At 58.0% G+C, this 18,047-nt stretch overlaps 1 protein-coding gene across 1 annotated transcript in view; it reads right to left on the bottom strand.

The window, feature by feature from the left end:
- Nucleotides 1–18,047, bottom strand: part of LOC144726526 (transcription initiation factor TFIID subunit 1-like) — a 45,050-nt gene that overhangs the window by 17,393 nt on the left and 9,610 nt on the right. Inside the window, 8 exon segments of the mRNA XM_078605320.1 lie at nucleotides 3,094–3,255; nucleotides 3,575–4,192; nucleotides 6,284–6,379; nucleotides 6,382–6,514; nucleotides 7,531–7,791; nucleotides 8,294–8,709; nucleotides 14,216–14,368; nucleotides 15,978–16,100. Of these exon segments, the coding sequence (XP_078461446.1) occupies nucleotides 3,094–3,255; nucleotides 3,575–4,192; nucleotides 6,284–6,379; nucleotides 6,382–6,514; nucleotides 7,531–7,791; nucleotides 8,294–8,709; nucleotides 14,216–14,368; nucleotides 15,978–16,100 (1,962 nt within the window).

Genomic DNA, 18,047 nt, shown 5'->3' on the forward strand with positions numbered 1-18,047 from the left:
TGAGAGGGGTCAGGGTGAGAGGGGTCAGGGTGAGAGGGGTCATGGTGAGAGAGGTCACGGTGAGGGATCAGGGTGAGGGGTCACGGTGAGAGGGGTCAGGGTGAGGGAGTCACGGTGAGAGAGGTCACGGTGAGAGGGGTCATGGTGAGAAGGGTCACGGTGAGAGGGGTCACGGTGAGAAGGGTCACGGTGAGAGAGGTCACGGTGAGAAGGGTCACGGTGAGAGAGGTCACGGTGAGGGGTCAGGGTGAGAGGGGTCACGGTGAGAGAAGTCACGGTGATGGATCAGGGTGAGAGAGGTCACCATGAGGGAGGTCACGGTGAGAGAGGTCAGGGTGAGGGGTCAGGGTGAGAGGTCACTGTGAGAGGTCACAGTGAGGGGTCAAGGGTCAGGGTGAGGGGGGGGGTTGGTGGCGGTGGCGAGCTGTCAAACTAAAAAAAACTCCACAATATTTTGATTTGAAGCTTCTGTGACCGCACGAATCCATCGGTAAAGTCGCATAGCTACAAAATATAAATAAATCACGACGTTCCGGGCGCAACACAACAGCAGCAACAGCATCAGCAGCAGCAGCATCAGCAGCAGCAGCATCAGCAGCAGCAGCATCAGCAGCAGCATCAGCAGCAGCAGCAGCAGCAGCGGGCCACGCTTTCCCACCTGGTGACGGACGCTTGTGTAAACGTCGCGATTCATTTTTATCTTACACGCCGTGACTTTACCGAAAGAACCAAAGAGGAGAAACTAAATTTACTGTTGCCAGATGTAGGGGGCCCCCCGCCCCCCCCCCCCCCACTCAGATGCTGCTTTGTAGCTCCCATTCAGAAGCCCTGGCCTGGACATCACCGATGATTAGCAGCTGAACCGAGTTGCTGATATCATCGTCATCGTCGTCGTCGTCATCGTCGCGTGGACATTTTATGTAGCGGCCAAATCCTCTGAACGTGTGGCGACGCCGATTCTGACATGTGGTGGGAAAAACCGGAGGAGGATCCGGAGACGAATCCACGAAGGGACCACCACGGGGAGAGAGACACAGAGAGAGAGAGAGACGCAGACTCCACAGATACAGCAGCAGCAGCAGCAGACTTCGTCAGGGTCGGAGTTGAACCCACGACCTCCTGTATACCAGGCGAGGTAGTCAACATCTCCTAACCACCGCGATAATGATGATAAGAGAGAGAGATGCAGACTCCAAATATACAGCAGCAGCAGGCATCGTCAGGGTCGGAGTCGAACCCACGACCTCCTGTGTACCAGGCGAGGTAGTTAACATCTCCTAGCCACCGTGATGATGATGGGAGACGCAGACTCCAAATATACAGCAGCAGCAGCAAGCATCGTCAGGGTCTGGGATCGAACCCACGACCTCTGGGGAACCAGGCGAGGTCATTAAGGGAGCGAGATGGAACAGATGAAGATTAGTCCACACACGGTGTAGAAGGGAGAAGGAACGGATGGGGACTAGTCCACACAAGGTGTAGAAGGGAGTGAGATGGAACGGATGGGGATTATATTCTTAGGTTTTTTCGGTAAAGTCACGTAGGTAAAAAATAAAAATTAATAAAAGTAAAATAAAAATAAAATAAAAATCACGACGTTTCGGAGGCAACACAAGCTTCCGTCTTCAGGTGGAACCGTCACAGCACGATTGCTGTATCAAGTGAGATAAATTCCAAGAACACAGTATTTCTATATATACTGGTTGAGGGTGGGAGGAGCCAAGGTAGGCCCTGAATATTATTTTTGTGAGGTTTGGTGCGGCTGAAGCACGCTGTTAGGAATGAGCCTTTGTTGTGTAAACTAGGTGCGGATGATGTAAAGGTGCGTGTCAAAGGGACTTAGCCTTTTGTAATGTAGAGATGATGCGGCTGAAATCGCTGCCAGGAAATGAGTCTTTGTTGTGTAGAATGGTTGACTGAGCCTTTTGTTATGTAGAGGTGGTGCGGCTGAAATCGCTGCCAGGAAATGAGTCTGTTGTGTAGAATGGTTGACTGAGCCTATTGTTATGTAGAGGTGGTGCGGCTGAAATCGCTGCCAGGAAATGAGTCTTTGTTGTGTAGAATGGTTGACTGAGCCTTTTGTTATGTAGAGGTGGTGCGGCTGAAATCGCTGCCAGGAAATGAGTCTTTGTTGTGTAGAATGGTTGACTGAGCCTTTTGTTATGTAGAGGTGGTGACGCTGAAATTTCTTCCAGGAAATGAGTCTTTGTTGTGTAGAATGGTTGACTGAGCCCATTATTATGTAGAGGTGGTGCGGCTGAAATCGCTGCCAGGAAATGAGTCTTTGTTGTGTAGAATGGTTGACTGAGCCTAGTGTTATGTAGAGATGATGCGGCTGAAATTGCTGCCAGGAAATGAGTCTTTGTTGTGTAGAATGGTTGACTGAGCCTATTGTTATGTAGAGGTGGTGCGGCTGAAATCGCTGCCAGGAAATTAGTCTTTGTTGTGTAGAATGGTTGACTGAGCCTATTGTTATGTAGAGGTGGTGCGGCTGAAATCGCTGCCAGGAAATGAGTCTTTGTTGTGTAGAATGGTTGACTGAGCCTTTTGTTATGTAGAGGTGGTGCGGCTGAAATCGCTGCCAGGAAATGAGTCTTTGTTGTGTAGAATGGTTGACTGAGCCTTTTGTTATGTAGAGGTGGTGACGCTGAAATCGCTGCCAGGAAATGAGTCTTTGTTGTGTAGAATGGTTGACTGAGCCTATTATTATGTAGAGGTGGTGCGGCTGAAATCGCTGCCAGGAAATGAGTCTTTGTTGTGTAGAATGGTTGACTGAGCCTATTGTTATGTAGAGGTGGTGCGGCTGAAATCACTGCCAGGAAATGAGTCTTTGTTGTGTAGAATGGTTGACTGAGCCTATTGTTATGTAGAGATGGTGCGGCTGAAATCGCTGCCAGGAAATGAGTCTTTGTTGTGTAGAATGGTTGACTGAGCCTATTGTTATGTAGAGATGATGCAGCTGAAATCGCTGCCAGGAAATGAGTCTTTGTTGTGTAGAATGGTTGACTGAGCCTATTGTTATGTAGAGTTGTAGAAGGGCGTGAGATGCAACGGATGGAGATTAGTGCACCCGCGGTGTGAGGAGACCCTCACCGGCGCCCTCTGCCGGGGGCTGCTGCTGCTGCTGCCCCGGCTGCTGCTGCTGCTTGTCCTTGCCCATCTTGCCGGCGGCTCCCGGAGCGGTGGGGGGCCCCGGCTTGGGCGGCGTGGGGGGCACGGCGGAGCACGACAGCCAGCTGTTGCTGCGGTTGAGGCCTTGCGCGCAGAGGGGGGTGGGGGGGGGGGCGGGGGGGGGGGGGGAGAAACACGCGGTCAGGGTGGGGGGCGGCGGTGTTTGTATTTATGCTGCACGAGCTCGACTCCAGCGGCGTCGCCCGGGACGTGGATTCTTGTCTTGGACTAGTACACGGCCTACGCGGAGGGTGGCGGGGGTGTGTGACGTCATCAGGCGCACTGAGTGACATCATCAGGCGCACTGAGTGACGTCACCCCCCCCCCTCCCTCACTCCCCACCCCCCACCCCCCCCCTTCCCCCCTCACCCCCCCCCCACCCCCCTCCCCCCCAGGGCCTCACCCTGCTGAGCGTTGTAGGCCATGGCGTTCCGCGTGACGCTGGTGGGGAGCCAGCCGGCGTGGCTGACGCGCTGCGACTTGGGTGCGCGGTGCCGGATGTCCTCGCCGTTCCACACGATGTCCTCCTCCCACGGCAGCTGCGCCACCATCAGGAAGTGCTCGTCGGTCGGGAAGGGGACCTCGGCCAGGGGGGTCGGGGGGGGTGCCCCCACCCTCTTCTTGGCGGAGGCCGCCGCCGTTTTACGTTCCTCGTCGCCGGCCGGGGCGACCGCCTCGTCGGCTTTCGCGGCCGCCTCGGCGGGCGAGCAGGTGGACGACGAGGAGGACGACGAGGAGGAGGTGGACGACGAGGAGGAGGACGACGAGGACGACGCCGCCGTCACCGCCGGGGCGACCGCGGCGGTCGTCGCGACGGACGTCGGAGCGACGCCGACGCCAAGGCCCGGCTCGGCGACGACGATGTCGGCGGCGACGACGTCGGTGACATCTTCGTCGTCGTCGTCGTCACGTCCCGTGAGGTGCCTCACGGCCTCGCGGACGCGAGGGTCCGGCTCCGGCAGCGCTGCCACGGCGGCGGCGGCGCTGTCGGAGGAGGCGGCTGAGCAGCCTCCCGGCAACGCTGGAGACGGTCAGACGGACAGGCGACAGGTTCGAGTTGAGACAGATGCAACAACAACAACTACCACCACCGCCATCCGCCACTCATACTCACAACAACAACCACCACCACCATCCGCCACTCCTACTCACAACAACAACAACCACCACCACCATCCGCCACTCATACTCACAACAACAACCACCACCACCGCCATTCGCCACTCATACTCACAACAACAACAACCACCACCACCATCCGCCACTCATACTCACAACAACAACCACCACCACCACCATCCGCCACTCATACTCACAACAACAACAACCACCAGCACCATCCGCCACTCATACTCACAACAACAACAACCACCACCACCATCCGCCACTCATACTCACAACAACAACCACCACCATCCGCCACTCATACTCACAACAACAACCACCACCACCATCCGCCACTCATACTCACAACAACATGAGTTAATGATGACGTCACCCTGCTGCTGCTCTACATAAGAACGGGAGACAGAGGAGAGCCTCCCCATTCTGGCGAATTGCCCGATGATGCTGGATGCAATTACCAGCAAAACGTCGTGCTACTCAAAAATTGTAAATGTTGTGGTTTCACGCTTCAACACACCGGTGGGCTAAAGCAGTGAACTGTTTTGTCTTTTGTTAACGTGACACTTTTTTACTGATTGGCCGTGTCGGGTGGTGGAGGGTTACGACACATTTATAAATAACGCGATCTAAACCCAAAAACGTTGATTATGAATAATATTGGTCGTGAAAGCCTACGTGTTAAACTCACAACAACAACTGCCATTCGCCACTAAGTGGTAGTGACGTCACCACGACGCTTGTGCCAGGCCATGTGCACGTTGAGGCCACGTGAAGTGTCGAACGCCCACTGGCAGGAGGTCACGGGACAGACCCAGCAAGTGAATGAGTTGGCCAGCCGATGCCCCAGGGCATGGCCGTGGCCAAGAAGACCCGAAGCTTCGCGTGGAGCGACAGACCAGGTAGCTTCCACACAGCGTTACACAACCGATGAAAAGATATTGCCAGCTCGACAGATTCGGAGTGAGACCTCTGCTGTTAAACTGGAGCCGGTCATGAGCACACTACCCAGGTATGGGAAACTCTACACTCTCTCCACTACTGCCCCATCACCGATTGGGAGTTGTGGGGGTGGAGTGTCCGATGGTACAAAAATACCCAGGCAGGTGCTTAGTTTTGGTGGGGCTGATGGTAAGGCCCCACCTCTTAGTGGCAAGCTCCAGTTTCAGCAGCAGCGCCTCCAACTCCTCCTCTGAGTGAGCGGCAATCACCAGATCATCGGCATACATAACGTGGTTGACCAATAGGGAGCCATCCCTTGACCGCACCCGGGCATCGATCAGCCTCCCATTGTATCTATACCAGATGGAAATTCCTCCAGTACAGCCATTGAAGGCTTCACGAACTACGTGGTAGAAATAGATGTTAAATAATGTGGGAGCCGGAGGACATCCCTGTCGCACCCCAAGGTGTACAGGGAATGGCTCCGACTCCCGGCCACGTAGTTTTACCCGGGCCCGCTCACCATCATGAAGGTCCTTAATGATCGTGAGCAGAGGGTCAGGGACTCCAAAAGCACAAAGAACAACCCAGAGCCCAGGTCTACTGATGGTATCATAGGCCTTGACCAGGTCAATAAAGCAGAGATGTAGGTCCTGTTGCAATTCCCTACACCTCTGCTGTAGCAGACGAACAGAAAATATGGCATCTGTGCAGCACCATGCCCGGCCGTTTTGTCTCCCCAGTGGCAATGTTTACACACCGCACCAGCTACTCATTTGAGTCCGAGTCGACCTAGGGGAGGCCCAGGACCGGTTCAGATTCTCATAACCGGTATTGGCCGTGAGCGGGAATCGAACTTGGGTCGCCGGGTTGGTGGCGCAGCGTAGCGCTGACCACTGCACTACCGCTCCCCACACACAGACACACACAGACATCCCAGTGGCGAGGAGATGTTGACTACCTCGCCCGGTACACAGGAGGTCGTGGGTTCGCACTAACCACTATACTACCACACATACCACAGCGAGACAGAGATGGTACCTTGGTCACCGCCGGCGGGTGGCGGCGCCGTCGGCGGCCCCAGCGGCCCAGGGTCCGTGCGCCCGCAGGCGGAAGCCGTAGTCGAAGCCGAGGCCGTGGGCGGCACGCCCAGCATGTCGTACCAGAGGCACGCTGGGCCGTAGCGCCACGCGGCCACGCGGGGCTCACTCTGGGGCCCGCCGGGGCCTCGCGAGCCCAGAGCAGAGCCCCCTCCCTCCACCGGGGCGATCATCGTCATCTGCGTGGGGGGGGGGACGTGGGAGAGACACGTGAAGACACGTGGAGACACGGAGAGGCACGTGGAGACACGGAGAGGCTCGGAGACAGACGTGGAGAGAGACAGACGTGGAGAGAGAGAGAGACACGTGTGAAGAGAGAGACGTGGTGAGAGAGACACACGTGGAGAGACACATGGTGAGAGAGAGACACGTGGAGAGAGAGAGACACGTGGTGAGAGAGAGACGTAGTGAGAGAGAGAGACACGTGGTGAGAGAGACACGCGGTGAGAGAGAGACGTAGTGAGAGAGACGCACGTGGAGAGACACATGGTGAGAGAGGGAGAGACACGTGGTGAGAGAGACACGTGGTGAGAGAGACACGTGGTGAGAGAGAGAGACACGTGGTGAGAGAGAGAGACGTAGTGAGAGACACACGTGGTGAGAGAGACATGGTGAGACACGTGGTGAGAGAGACAGGTGGTGAGAGAGACACGTGGTGAGAGAGACACACGTGGTGAGAGAGACACACGTGGTGAGAGAGACACACGTGGTGAGAGAGACACGGTGAGACACGTGGTGAGAGAGACACGTGGTGAGAGAGACACACGTGGTGAGAGAGAGACACGTAGTGAGAGACACACGTGGTGAGAGAGACACGTGGTGAGAGAGACACACGTGGTGAGAGATGGAGAGACACGTGGTGAGAGAGACACGTGGTGAAAGAGAGAGACACACGTGGTGAGAGAGACACGTGGTGAGTGAGTCACGTGGTGAGAGAGAGAGACACACGTGGTGAGAGAGAGAGACACGTGGTGAGAGAGACACGTGGTGAGTGAGTCACGTGGTGAGAGAGACACACGTGGTGAGAGAGAGAGACGTAGTGAGAGACACACGTGGTGAGAGAGACACGGTGAGACACGTGGTGAGAGAGACACGTGGTGAGAGAGACACGTGGAGAGAGAGAGGGAGAGACATGTGGTGAGAGAGGGAGAGACAGAGAGACACGCGGGGGGGGGGGGGGGGGCGGTGCATGCACCTCGTCGTCCGACAGACACTGCTCGGCAGTGGCGGGCGCGGGGTTCTGGTAGAAGGCCCAGCCGGACTTCCCCTCCCCCCCCGCCTCCCCCTCCCCCTCCTCCCCCCCCGCCGCCTTGTCCCCCACGTCATCCTGCGGCTGCTGCTGCTGCTGCGGCTGCTGCGGCTGCTGGTGGTGGCGCTTCTTGCGCTTGCGACGGGCGCTGCGCCACACCGACGGGATGTTGCGTCCGGGGCCAAAGAGGCGCAGGAAGCGCAGCACCTGAGGGGGGCAGACGAGGAGAAGACGCAGAGGAGGAGGGTGAGACACGGAGGAGGACGTGACGTGGAGGAGGAAGTGACGTGGAGGAGGAGGGGACGTGGAGGAGGAGGAGGGGATGTGGAGGAGGAGACACGGAGGAGGGGACACGGAGGAGGAGGGGATGTTGAGGAGGGGACACGGAGGCATGACTTATTTGTCGCGCAATGCGGCACTAACCATTCCGCTACCACATTTCATACAACCAACACCACCACCACCGCCACCTCGACCACCACTGCCACCTTCACCACCACCATAAGCCCCACCACCGTCACCGCCACCACCACCACAACAGCTGTCACCTCCACAACCGCAACCACCACCACCTTCACCACAGCAACGAACATCACCACCACAGCCACCGCAGCCCTCCACCCCCCACCGCCACGATCACCACCGCCACCACCACCACCACCACCACCGCCACCACCACCACCACCACCATCCCACCACCCTCCGTCACCTTTCCCGGGCGAAACTCGGGGAAGAGCTGGGTGACTCCGGGCATGTTCTTGGAGTCGTCCTTCGGGACGAGGCCGGCCAGCGGGAGGGTGAGCGCCTTGTCCTCCCCCGACGACGACGATGATGACGAGGAGGAGATCTCGTCTCCACCACCACCACCACCACCGCCACCACCACCACCACCACCGCCGGTGCCGCCGGCCGTCTCGGCTCCTTCCGAGCCGGACGCGGAGTCGGTGTCGAGGTCGGAGGAGGAGGAGGAGGTGGTGAGGGTGGCGGTGGCGGTGAGGGGGGCGGTGGGGGGGCGAGCGATGATGGACGGCAGGATGAGGCCCCCGGGGATGACGCTGGAGGAGGAGGAGGCCGACTCGGCGGAGGAGGCGCCACCAGCCTCGTCCGCCGCTGACGCCGCTGCTGCTGCCACGTCGGGGTGACGAGGTGGGGGAGGAAGTGGGGGTTAGGGGTGGTGACAGTGATGGGGGTAGTGATGGGGGTAGTGATGGGGGTAGTGACAGTGATAGTGATGGGGGTAGTGATGGTGATAGTGATAGGGGTGGTGATAGGGGTAGTGGTAGGGGTAGTGGTAGGGGTAGTAATAGTGATAGGGGTAGTGATAGTGATAGGGGTGGTGATAGTGGTAGGGGTGGTGATAGTGGTAGGGGTGGTGACAGTGGTAGGGGTGGTGACAGTGGTAGTCGTAGTGATGGGGGTAGTGATGGGGGTGGTGATGGGGGTGGTGATGGGGGTAGTGATGGGGGTAGTGATGGGGGTAGTGATGGGGGTAGTGATGGGGGTGGTGATGGGGGTGGTGATGGGGGTGGTGATGGGGGTGGTGATGGGGGTGGTGATGGGGGTAATGATGGGGGTAGTGATGGGGGTAGTGATGGGGGTAGTGATGGGGGTAGTGATGGGGGTGGTGATGGGGGTGGTGATGGGGGTGGTGATGGGGGTGGTGATGGGGGTGGTGATGGGGGTGGTGATGGGGGTGGTGATGGGGGTGGTGATGGGGGTGGTGATGGGGGTGGTGATGGGGGTGGTGATGGGGGTAATGATGGGGGTAGTGATGGGGGTAGTGATGGGGGTAGTGATGGGGGTAGTGATGGGGGTAGTGATGGGGGTAGTGATGGGGGTAGTGATGGGGGTAGTGATGGGGGTGGTGATGGGGGTGGTGATGGGGGTGGTGATGGGGGTGGTGATGGGGGTGGTGATGGGGGTGGTGATGGGGGTGGTGATGGGGGTGGTGATGGGGGTGGTGATGGGGGTGGTGATGGGGGGTAGTGATGGGGGTAGTGATGGGGGTAGTGATGGGGGTAGTGATGGGGGTAGTGATGGGGGTAGTGATGGGGGTAGTGATGGGGGTAGTGATGGGGGTAGTGATGGGGGTAGTGATGGGGGTAGTGATAGGGGTGGTGATGGGGGTGGTGATGGGGGTGGTGATGGGGGTGGTGATGGGGGTGGTGATGGGGGTAGTGATGGGGGTAGTGATGGGGGTAGTGATGGGGGTAGTGATGGGGGTAGTGATGGGGGTGGTGATGGGGGTGGTGATGGGGGTGGTGATGGGGGTGGTGATGGGGGTGGTGATGGGGGTGGTGATGGGGGTGGTGATGGGGGTGGTGATGGGGGTGGTGATGGGGGTAATGATGGGGGTAGTGATGGGGGTAGTGATGGGGGTAGTGATGGGGGTAGTGATGGGGGTAGTGATGGGGGTAGTGATGGGGGTAGTGATGGGGGTAGTGATGGGGGTAGTGATGGGGGTAGTGATGGGGGTAGTGATGGGGGTAGTGATAGGGGTGGTGATGGGGGTGGTGATGGGGGTGGTGATGGGGGTGGTGATGGGGGTGGTGATGGGGGTGGTGATGGGGGTAGTGATGGGGGTGGTGATGGGGGTGGTGATGGGGGTGGTGATGGGGGTGGTGATGGGGGTGGTGATGGGGGTAATGATGGGGGTAGTGATGGGGGGTAGTGATGGGGGGTAGTGATGGGGGGTAGTGATGGGGGTAGTGATGGGGGTAGTGATGGGGGTAGTGATGGGGGTGGTGATGGGGATGGTGATGGGGGTGGTGATGGGGGTGGTGATGGGGGTAGTGATGGGGGTAGTGATGGGGGTGGTGATGGGGGTGGTGATGGGGGTGGTGATGGGGGTGGTGATGGGGGTGGTGATGGGGGTGGTGATGGGGGTAGTGATAGGGGTAGTGATAGTGATGGGGGTGGTGGTGGGGGTGGTGGTGGGGGTGGTGATGGGGGTGGTGATGGGGGTAGTGATGGGGGTAGTGGTAGTGGTGGTGATGGGGGTGGTGATGGGGGTAGTGATAGTGATGGGGGTGGTGATGGGGGTGGTGATGGGGGTAGTGATAGGGGGGTAGTGATGGGGGTGGTGGTGGGGGTGGTGATGGGGGTGGTGATGGGGGTAGTGATAGTGGTAGTGATAGGGGGTGGTGATGGGGGTGGTGGTGATGGGGGTGGTGATGGGGGGTAGTGATAGGGGGTAGTGATGGGGGTGGTGGTGGGGGTGGTGGTGGTGATGGGGGTGGTGATGGGGGTAGTGATAGTGGTAGTGATGGTGATAGTGATGGTGATAGTGATGGGGGTGGTGATAGTGGTAGTGATAGTGATGGGGGTAGTGATAGTGATGGTGATAGTGATAGTGATGGGGGTGATGATGGGGGTAGTGATGGGGGTAGTGATGGGGGTAGTGATAGTGGTAGCGATAGTGATGGTGATAGTGATGGTGATAGTGATGGTGGTAGTGATGGTGATAGTGGTAGTGATAGTGATGGTGATAGTGATGGGAGTAGTGATAGTAGTAGGGGTAGTGATGGGGGTAGTGATAGTGATGGTGATAGTGATGGGGGTGGTGATGGGGGTGGTGATGGGGGTAGTGATGGGGGTAGTGATGGGGGTAGTGATGGGGGTAGTGATGGGGGTGGTGATGGGGGTGGTGATGGGGGTGGTGATGGGGGTGGTGATGGGGGTGGTGATGGGGGTGGTGATGGGGGTAGTGATGGGGGTGGTGATGGGGGTAATGATGGGGGTAGTGATGGGGGTAGTGATGGGGGGTAGTGATGGGGGTAGTGATGGGGGTAGTGATGGGGGTAGTGATGGGGGGTAGTGATGGGGGTGGTGATGGGGGTGGTGATGGGGGTGGTGATGGGGGTGGTGATGGGGGTGGTGATGGGGGTGGTGATGGGGGTGGTGATGGGGGTGGTGATGGGGGTGGTGATGGGGGTGGTGATGGGGGTGGTGATGGGGGTGGTGATGGGGGTAATGATGGGGGTAGTGATGGGGGTAGTGATGGGGGTAGTGATGGGGGTAGTGATGGGGGTAGTGATGGGGGTAGTGATGGGGGTAGTGATGGGGGTGGTGATGGGGGTGGTGATGGGGGTGGTGATGGGGGTGGTGATGGGGGTGGTGATGGGGGTAGTGATGGGGGTAGTGATGGGGGTGGTGATGGGGGTGGTGATGGGGGTGGTGATGGGGGTGGTGATGGGGGTGGTGATGGGGGTGGTGATGGGGGTAGTGATAGGGGTAGTGATAGTGATGGGGGTGGTGGTGGGGGTGGTGATGGGGGTGGTGATGGGGGTAGTGATGGGGGTAGTGGTAGTGGTGGTGATGGGGGTGGTGATGGGGGTAGTGATAGTGATGGGGGTGGTGATGGGGGTGGTGATGGGGGTAGTGATAGGGGGTAGTGATGGGGGTGGTGGTGGGGGTGGTGATGGGGGTGGTGATGGGGGTAGTGATGGGGGTAGTGATAGTGGTAGTGATAGGGGGTGGTGATGGGGGTGGTGATGGGGGTGGTGATGGGGGTGGTGATGGGGGTAATGATGGGGGTAGTGATGGGGGTAGTGATGGGGGTAGTGATGGGGGTAGTGATGGGGGTAGTGATGGGGGTAGTGATGGGGGTGGTGATGGGGGTGGTGATGGGGGTGGTGATGGGGGGTGGTGATGGGGGTGGTGATGGGGGTAGTGATGGGGGTAGTGATGGGGGTGGTGATGGGGGTGGTGATGGGGGTGGTGATGGGGGTGGTGATGGGGGTGGTGATGGGGGTGGTGATGGGGGTAGTGATAGGGGTAGTGATAGTGATGGGGGTGGTGGTGGGGGTGGTGATGGGGGTGGTGATGGGGGTAGTGATGGGGGTAGTGGTAGTGGTGGTGATGGGGGTGGTGATGGGGGTAGTGATAGTGATGGGGGTGGTGATGGGGGTGGTGATGGGGGTAGTGATAGGGGGTAGTGATGGGGGGTGGTGGTGGGGGTGGTGATGGGGGTGGTGATGGGGGTAGTGATGGGGGTAGTGATAGTGGTAGTGATAGGGGGTGGTGATGGGGGTGGTGGTGATGGGGGTGGTGATGGGGGTAGTGATAGGGGGTAGTGATGGGGGTGGTGGTGGGGGTGGTGGTGGTGATGGGGGTGGTGATGGGGGTGGTGATGGGGGTGGTGATGGGGGTGGTGATGGGGGTAGTGATGGGGGTAGTGATGGGGGTGGTGATGGGGGTGGTGATGGGGGTGGTGATGGGGGTGGTGATGGGGGTGGTGATGGGGGTGGTGATGGGGGTAGTGATAGGGGTAGTGATAGTGATGGGGGTGGTGGTGGGGGTGGTGATGGGGGTGGTGATGGGGGTAGTGATGGGGGTAGTGGTAGTGGTGGTGATGGGGGTGGTGATGGGGGTAGTGATAGTGATGGGGGTGGTGATGGGGGTGGTGATGGGGGTAGTGATAGGGGGTAGTGATGGGGGTGGTGGTGGGGGTGGTGATGGGGGTGGTGATGGGGGTAGTGATGGGGGTAGTGATAGTGGTAGTGATAGGGGGTGGTGATGGGGGTGGTGATGGGGGTGGTGATGGGGGTGGTGATGGGGGTAATGATGGGGGTAGTGATGGGGGTAGTGATGGGGGTAGTGATGGGGGTAGTGATGGGGGTAGTGATGGGGGTAGTGATGGGGGTGGTGATGGGGGTGGTGATGGGGGTGGTGATGGGGGTGGTGATGGGGGTGGTGATGGGGGTAGTGATGGGGGTAGTGATGGGGGTGGTGATGGGGGTGGTGATGGGGGTGGTGATGGGGGTGGTGATGGGGGTGGTGATGGGGGTGGTGATGGGGGTAGTGATAGGGGTAGTGATAGTGATGGGGGTGGTGGTGGGGGTGGTGATGGGGGTGGTGATGGGGGTAGTGATGGGGGTAGTGGTAGTGGTGGTGATGGGGGTGGTGATGGGGGTAGTGATAGTGATGGGGGTGGTGATGGGGGTGGTGATGGGGGGTAGTGATAGGGGGTAGTGATGGGGGTGGTGGTGGGGGTGGTGATGGGGGTGGTGATGGGGGTAGTGATGGGGGTAGTGATAGTGGTAGTGATAGGGGGTGGTGATGGGGGTGGTGGTGATGGGGGTGGTGATGGGGGTAGTGATGGGGGTGGTGGTGGGGGGTGGTGGTGGTGATGGGGGTGGTGATGGGGGTAGTGATAGTGGTAGTGATGGTGATAGTGATGGTGATAGTGATGGGGGTGGTGATAGTGGTAGTGATAGTGATGGGGGTAGTGATAGTGATGGTGATAGTGATAGTGATGGGGGTGATGATGGGGGTAGTGATGGGGGTAGTGATGGGGGTAGTGATAGTGGTAGCGATAGTGATGGTGATAGTGATGGTGATAGTGATGGTGGTAGTGATGGTGATAGTGGTAGTGATAGTGATGGTGATAGTGATGGGGGTAGTGATAGTAGTAGGGGTAGTGATGGGGGTAGTGATAGTGATGGTGATAGTGATGGGGGTGGTGATGGGGGTAGTGATGGGGGTGGTGATGGTGTAGCGATGGGGGTAGTGATGGGGGTAGTGATAGTGGTAGCGATAGTGATGGTGATAGTGATGGTGATAGTGATAGTGATGGGGGTAGTGATGGGGGTAGTGATGGGGGTAGTGATGGGGGTAGTGATGTCCTCACCAGGCCCCTCTGGTCCCTGTGTGTCCCCTGGGCCTCCCTCCGTCGCCCCGTCGACTCCGCGTGCTGCCAGCGGTGGCGGTGGAGGAGGTGGAGGCATCAGCTTCGAGTCGATGTCGTCGCCATCGGCATCGTAGTCATCGTCGTCGTCGTCGTCTGGAACAAATCATCGTGGGCACGACCATCATCACCGCTAACATCATCACCATCATCAAAACTGACATCGTCGGCATCACCACTAACATCATCACCATCACCATCATCACCACTACCATCATCACCACTACCATCATCACCATCATCACCACTAACATCATCACCATCATCACCACTACCATCATCACCACTACCAACATCACCGCTAACATCATCACCATCAGCACCAACATCATCACCATCATCACCATCATCACCACTACCATCATCACCATCATCACCACTACCATCATCACAATCATCACCACTACCATCATCAACATCATCACCACTACCATCATCAACATCATCACCACTACCATCATCACCACTACCATCATCACCATCATCACCACTACCATCATCACCACTACCATCATCACCATCATCACCACTACCATCATCACCACTAACATCATCACCATCATCACCATCACCACCACCATCATCACCACTACCATCATCAACATCATCACCACTACCATCATGACCACTACCATCATCAACATCACCACTACCATCATCAACATCATCACCACTACCATCATCACCACTAACATCAAAATCATCACCATCATCAAAACTGACATCGTCGGCATCACCACTAACATCATCACCATTACCATCATCACCACGACCATCATCACCATCATCAACACTAGCATCACCATCATCACCACTACCATCATCACCACTACCATCATCACCATCATCACCAATACCATTATCCCCATCATCACCACTAACATCATCAACATCACCACCATCAACATCACCACCATCAACATCACCACCGTGTTGAGGCGGCGAGTGGCCGGCGAGTGAGCGTGGTGAGCGGTGCGGTATGGCCGTGTCGAGTGTGGTGAGCGAGCGTGGTGAGTGGTGAGCGAGCGTGGTGAGTGTGGTGAGCGAGAGCGGTGAGCGAGCGTGGTGAGCGAGCGTGGTGAGTGAGTGTGGCGAGCGAGAGCGGTGAGCGTGGTGAGTGAGGTGAGCGAGCGAGCGTGGGGAGTGAGCGAGCGTGGTGAGCGTGGTGAGTGAGTGAGCGTGGTGAGTGAGCGTGGTGAGTGAGTGTGGTGAGCGTGGTGAGTGAGCGCGGTGAGGTGGTAAGCGTGGTGAGTGAGCGTGGTGAGTGAGCGTGGTGAGTGAGCGTGGTGAGTGAGCGTGGTGAGTGAGCGTGGTGAGTGAGTGTGGTGAGTGAGCGCGGTGAGGTGGTAAGCGTGGCGAGCGTGGTGAGCGTGGTGAGTGAGCGTGGTGCGTGTGGTGAGGTGGTAAGCGTGGTGAGCGTGGTGAGCGTGGTGAGCGTGGTGAGCGGTACCACGAGGCTGGGGCCTCAGCGTGGCCATGCCGCTGCGGCACCGAGCGTGGTGAGTGTGGTGAGTGAGCATGGTGAGCGTGGTGAGCGTGGTGAGTGAACGTGGTGAGCGTGGTGAGTGAGTGAGCGTGGTGAGTGAGCATGGTGAGTGAGCATGGTGAACGTGGTGAGTGAACGTGGTGAGCGTGGTGAGCGAGTGGTGAGTGAGCGTGGTGAGTGAGCGTGGTGAGCGTGGTGAGTGAGCGTGGTGAGCGGTACCACGAGGCTGGGGCCTCAGCGTGGCCATGCCGCTGCGGCACCGCTCCACCGAGTCGTCGTCGTCGTCGGCCACCTCGGTGATGTCGGCATAGTCCACCGCGTCCGGGCCGCTCGCCACCCAGCCTGCTCGCACACACAGACACACACACAGACACACACACACAGACACACACACAGACACACACACAGACACACACACACAGACACACACACAGACACACACAGACACACACACAGACACACACACAGACACAGAGACAAAGCTCATACTCTTGGTTCTTTCGGTAAAGTCACCGTGTAGGTAAAAGAATGAAATTAATAAAAATCAAACAATAAAAATCACGACGTTTCGGAGGCAACACGAGTCTCCGTCATCAGGTGGGACCGTCACAGCCAGATTTGCTGCATCAAGTGAGGCAAGGATTCAAGATGCAAGCCCTTAAATACAACTTCTTGATTCTTTCGGTAAAGTCACGTAGAAGGGAAGTAATAAAATAATAAAAATAAAACATAATAAAATAATTCTGCTTGCGTTGTGGCCGAAACGTCGTGAGAATTATTTTATTTTATTATGTTTTATTTTTATTATTTTATTACTTCCCTTCTACGTGACTTTACCGAAAGAACCAAGAAGATGAATCCCTGCAGTCACGAAAGCTTTAAACCCTTAAATACAAGTTGAGGGGGGAGGAGAGGGGGGGGGGCTTATCAGAATATGGTAGCCAATGAATGGAACCACATTCTGATAAGCTCCCCCCCCTCTCCTCCCCCCTCAACTTGTATTTAAGGGCTTGCATCTTGAATCATTGCCTCACTTGATGCAGCAAATCTGGCTGTGACGGTCCCACCTGATGACGGAGACTCGTGTTGCCTCCGAAACGTCGTGATTTTTATTGTTTTATTAATTTTAATTTCATTTTTTACCTACACGGTGACTTTACCGAAAGAACTAAGAGTATGAATCCTTGCAGTCACGAAAGCTTCAAATCTAGAACAGACAAAGCTCCCCCGGGTAGCCTCGACGGACTGCCGGGGCAAGTGGCCATGCCTGGCGAGCAGGCCGCCTTTGTCTCTGCCCCCGTGGCGATGTTTTTACACATCGCACCGGGTACTCATTTGAGGCCGAGTCGACCTAGGGGAGGCCCAGGGCCGGTTCGGATAATCACCATGGCCGGTGTTGGCCGTGAGCGGGAATCAAACCCGGGTCGCCGGGTTCGTAGCGTGGCGTAGCGCTAACCGCTGCACCACCGCTCCCCACACACAGACACGCGCGCGTCCATAGGTACACGTACACACGCTTGCTGCAGACACACGCGACTTTCAGGGTGCGCACGGCAGTAAACGACTCAAATAATAAACCAATGCTCCCTCCCCGCATCTCCCCCGTCTCTCTCCCCGTGTGTCTCTCTCCCCGTCTCTCTCCCCCCGTCTCTCTCCCCGTGTCTCTCCCCCCGTGTCTCTTTCCCCGCGCCTCTCCCCCCGTGTCTCCCTCCACACATCTCCCCCGTCTCTCCCCCCGCGTCTCTCTCCCCGCGTCTCTCTCCCCGCATCTCTCTCCCGCGTCTCTCTCCCCGCGTCTCTCTCCCCGCGTCTCTCTCGCCGTGCCTCTCCCCGCATCTCTCTCCCCGCGTCTCTCCCCCCGCGTCTCTCTCCCCGCGTCTCTCCCTCCCCGTGTCTCTCTCCCCATGTCTCTCTCCCCCCGTCTCTCTCCCCCCGTCTCTCTCCCCCCGTCTCTCTCCCCGTGTCTCTCCCCCGTGTCTCTCCCCCCGCGTCTCTCCCCGCGTCTCTCTCCCCGCGTCTCTCCCCGTGTGTCTCTCTCCCCGCGTCTCTCTCCCCGCGTCTCTCTCCCCGCGTCTCTCTCCCCACGTCTCTCTCCCCGCGTCTCTCTCCCCGTCTCTCTCCCCGTGTCTCTCCCCCCGCATCTCTCTCCCCCCGTCTCTCCCCGCGTCTCTCCCCGCGTCTCTCCCCCCGTGTCACTCCCCCGTGTCTCTCCCCCCGCGTCTCTCTCCCCGCGTCTCTCTCCCCGCGTCTCTCCCCCCGTCTCTCTCCCCGCGTCTCTCTCCCCGGGTC

Source organism: Lampetra planeri, chromosome 23, assembly GCF_965212315.1.
Source record: "Lampetra planeri chromosome 23, kcLamPlan1.2.h2, whole genome shotgun sequence".
Taxonomy (NCBI): domain Eukaryota; kingdom Metazoa; phylum Chordata; class Hyperoartia; order Petromyzontiformes; family Petromyzontidae; genus Lampetra; species Lampetra planeri.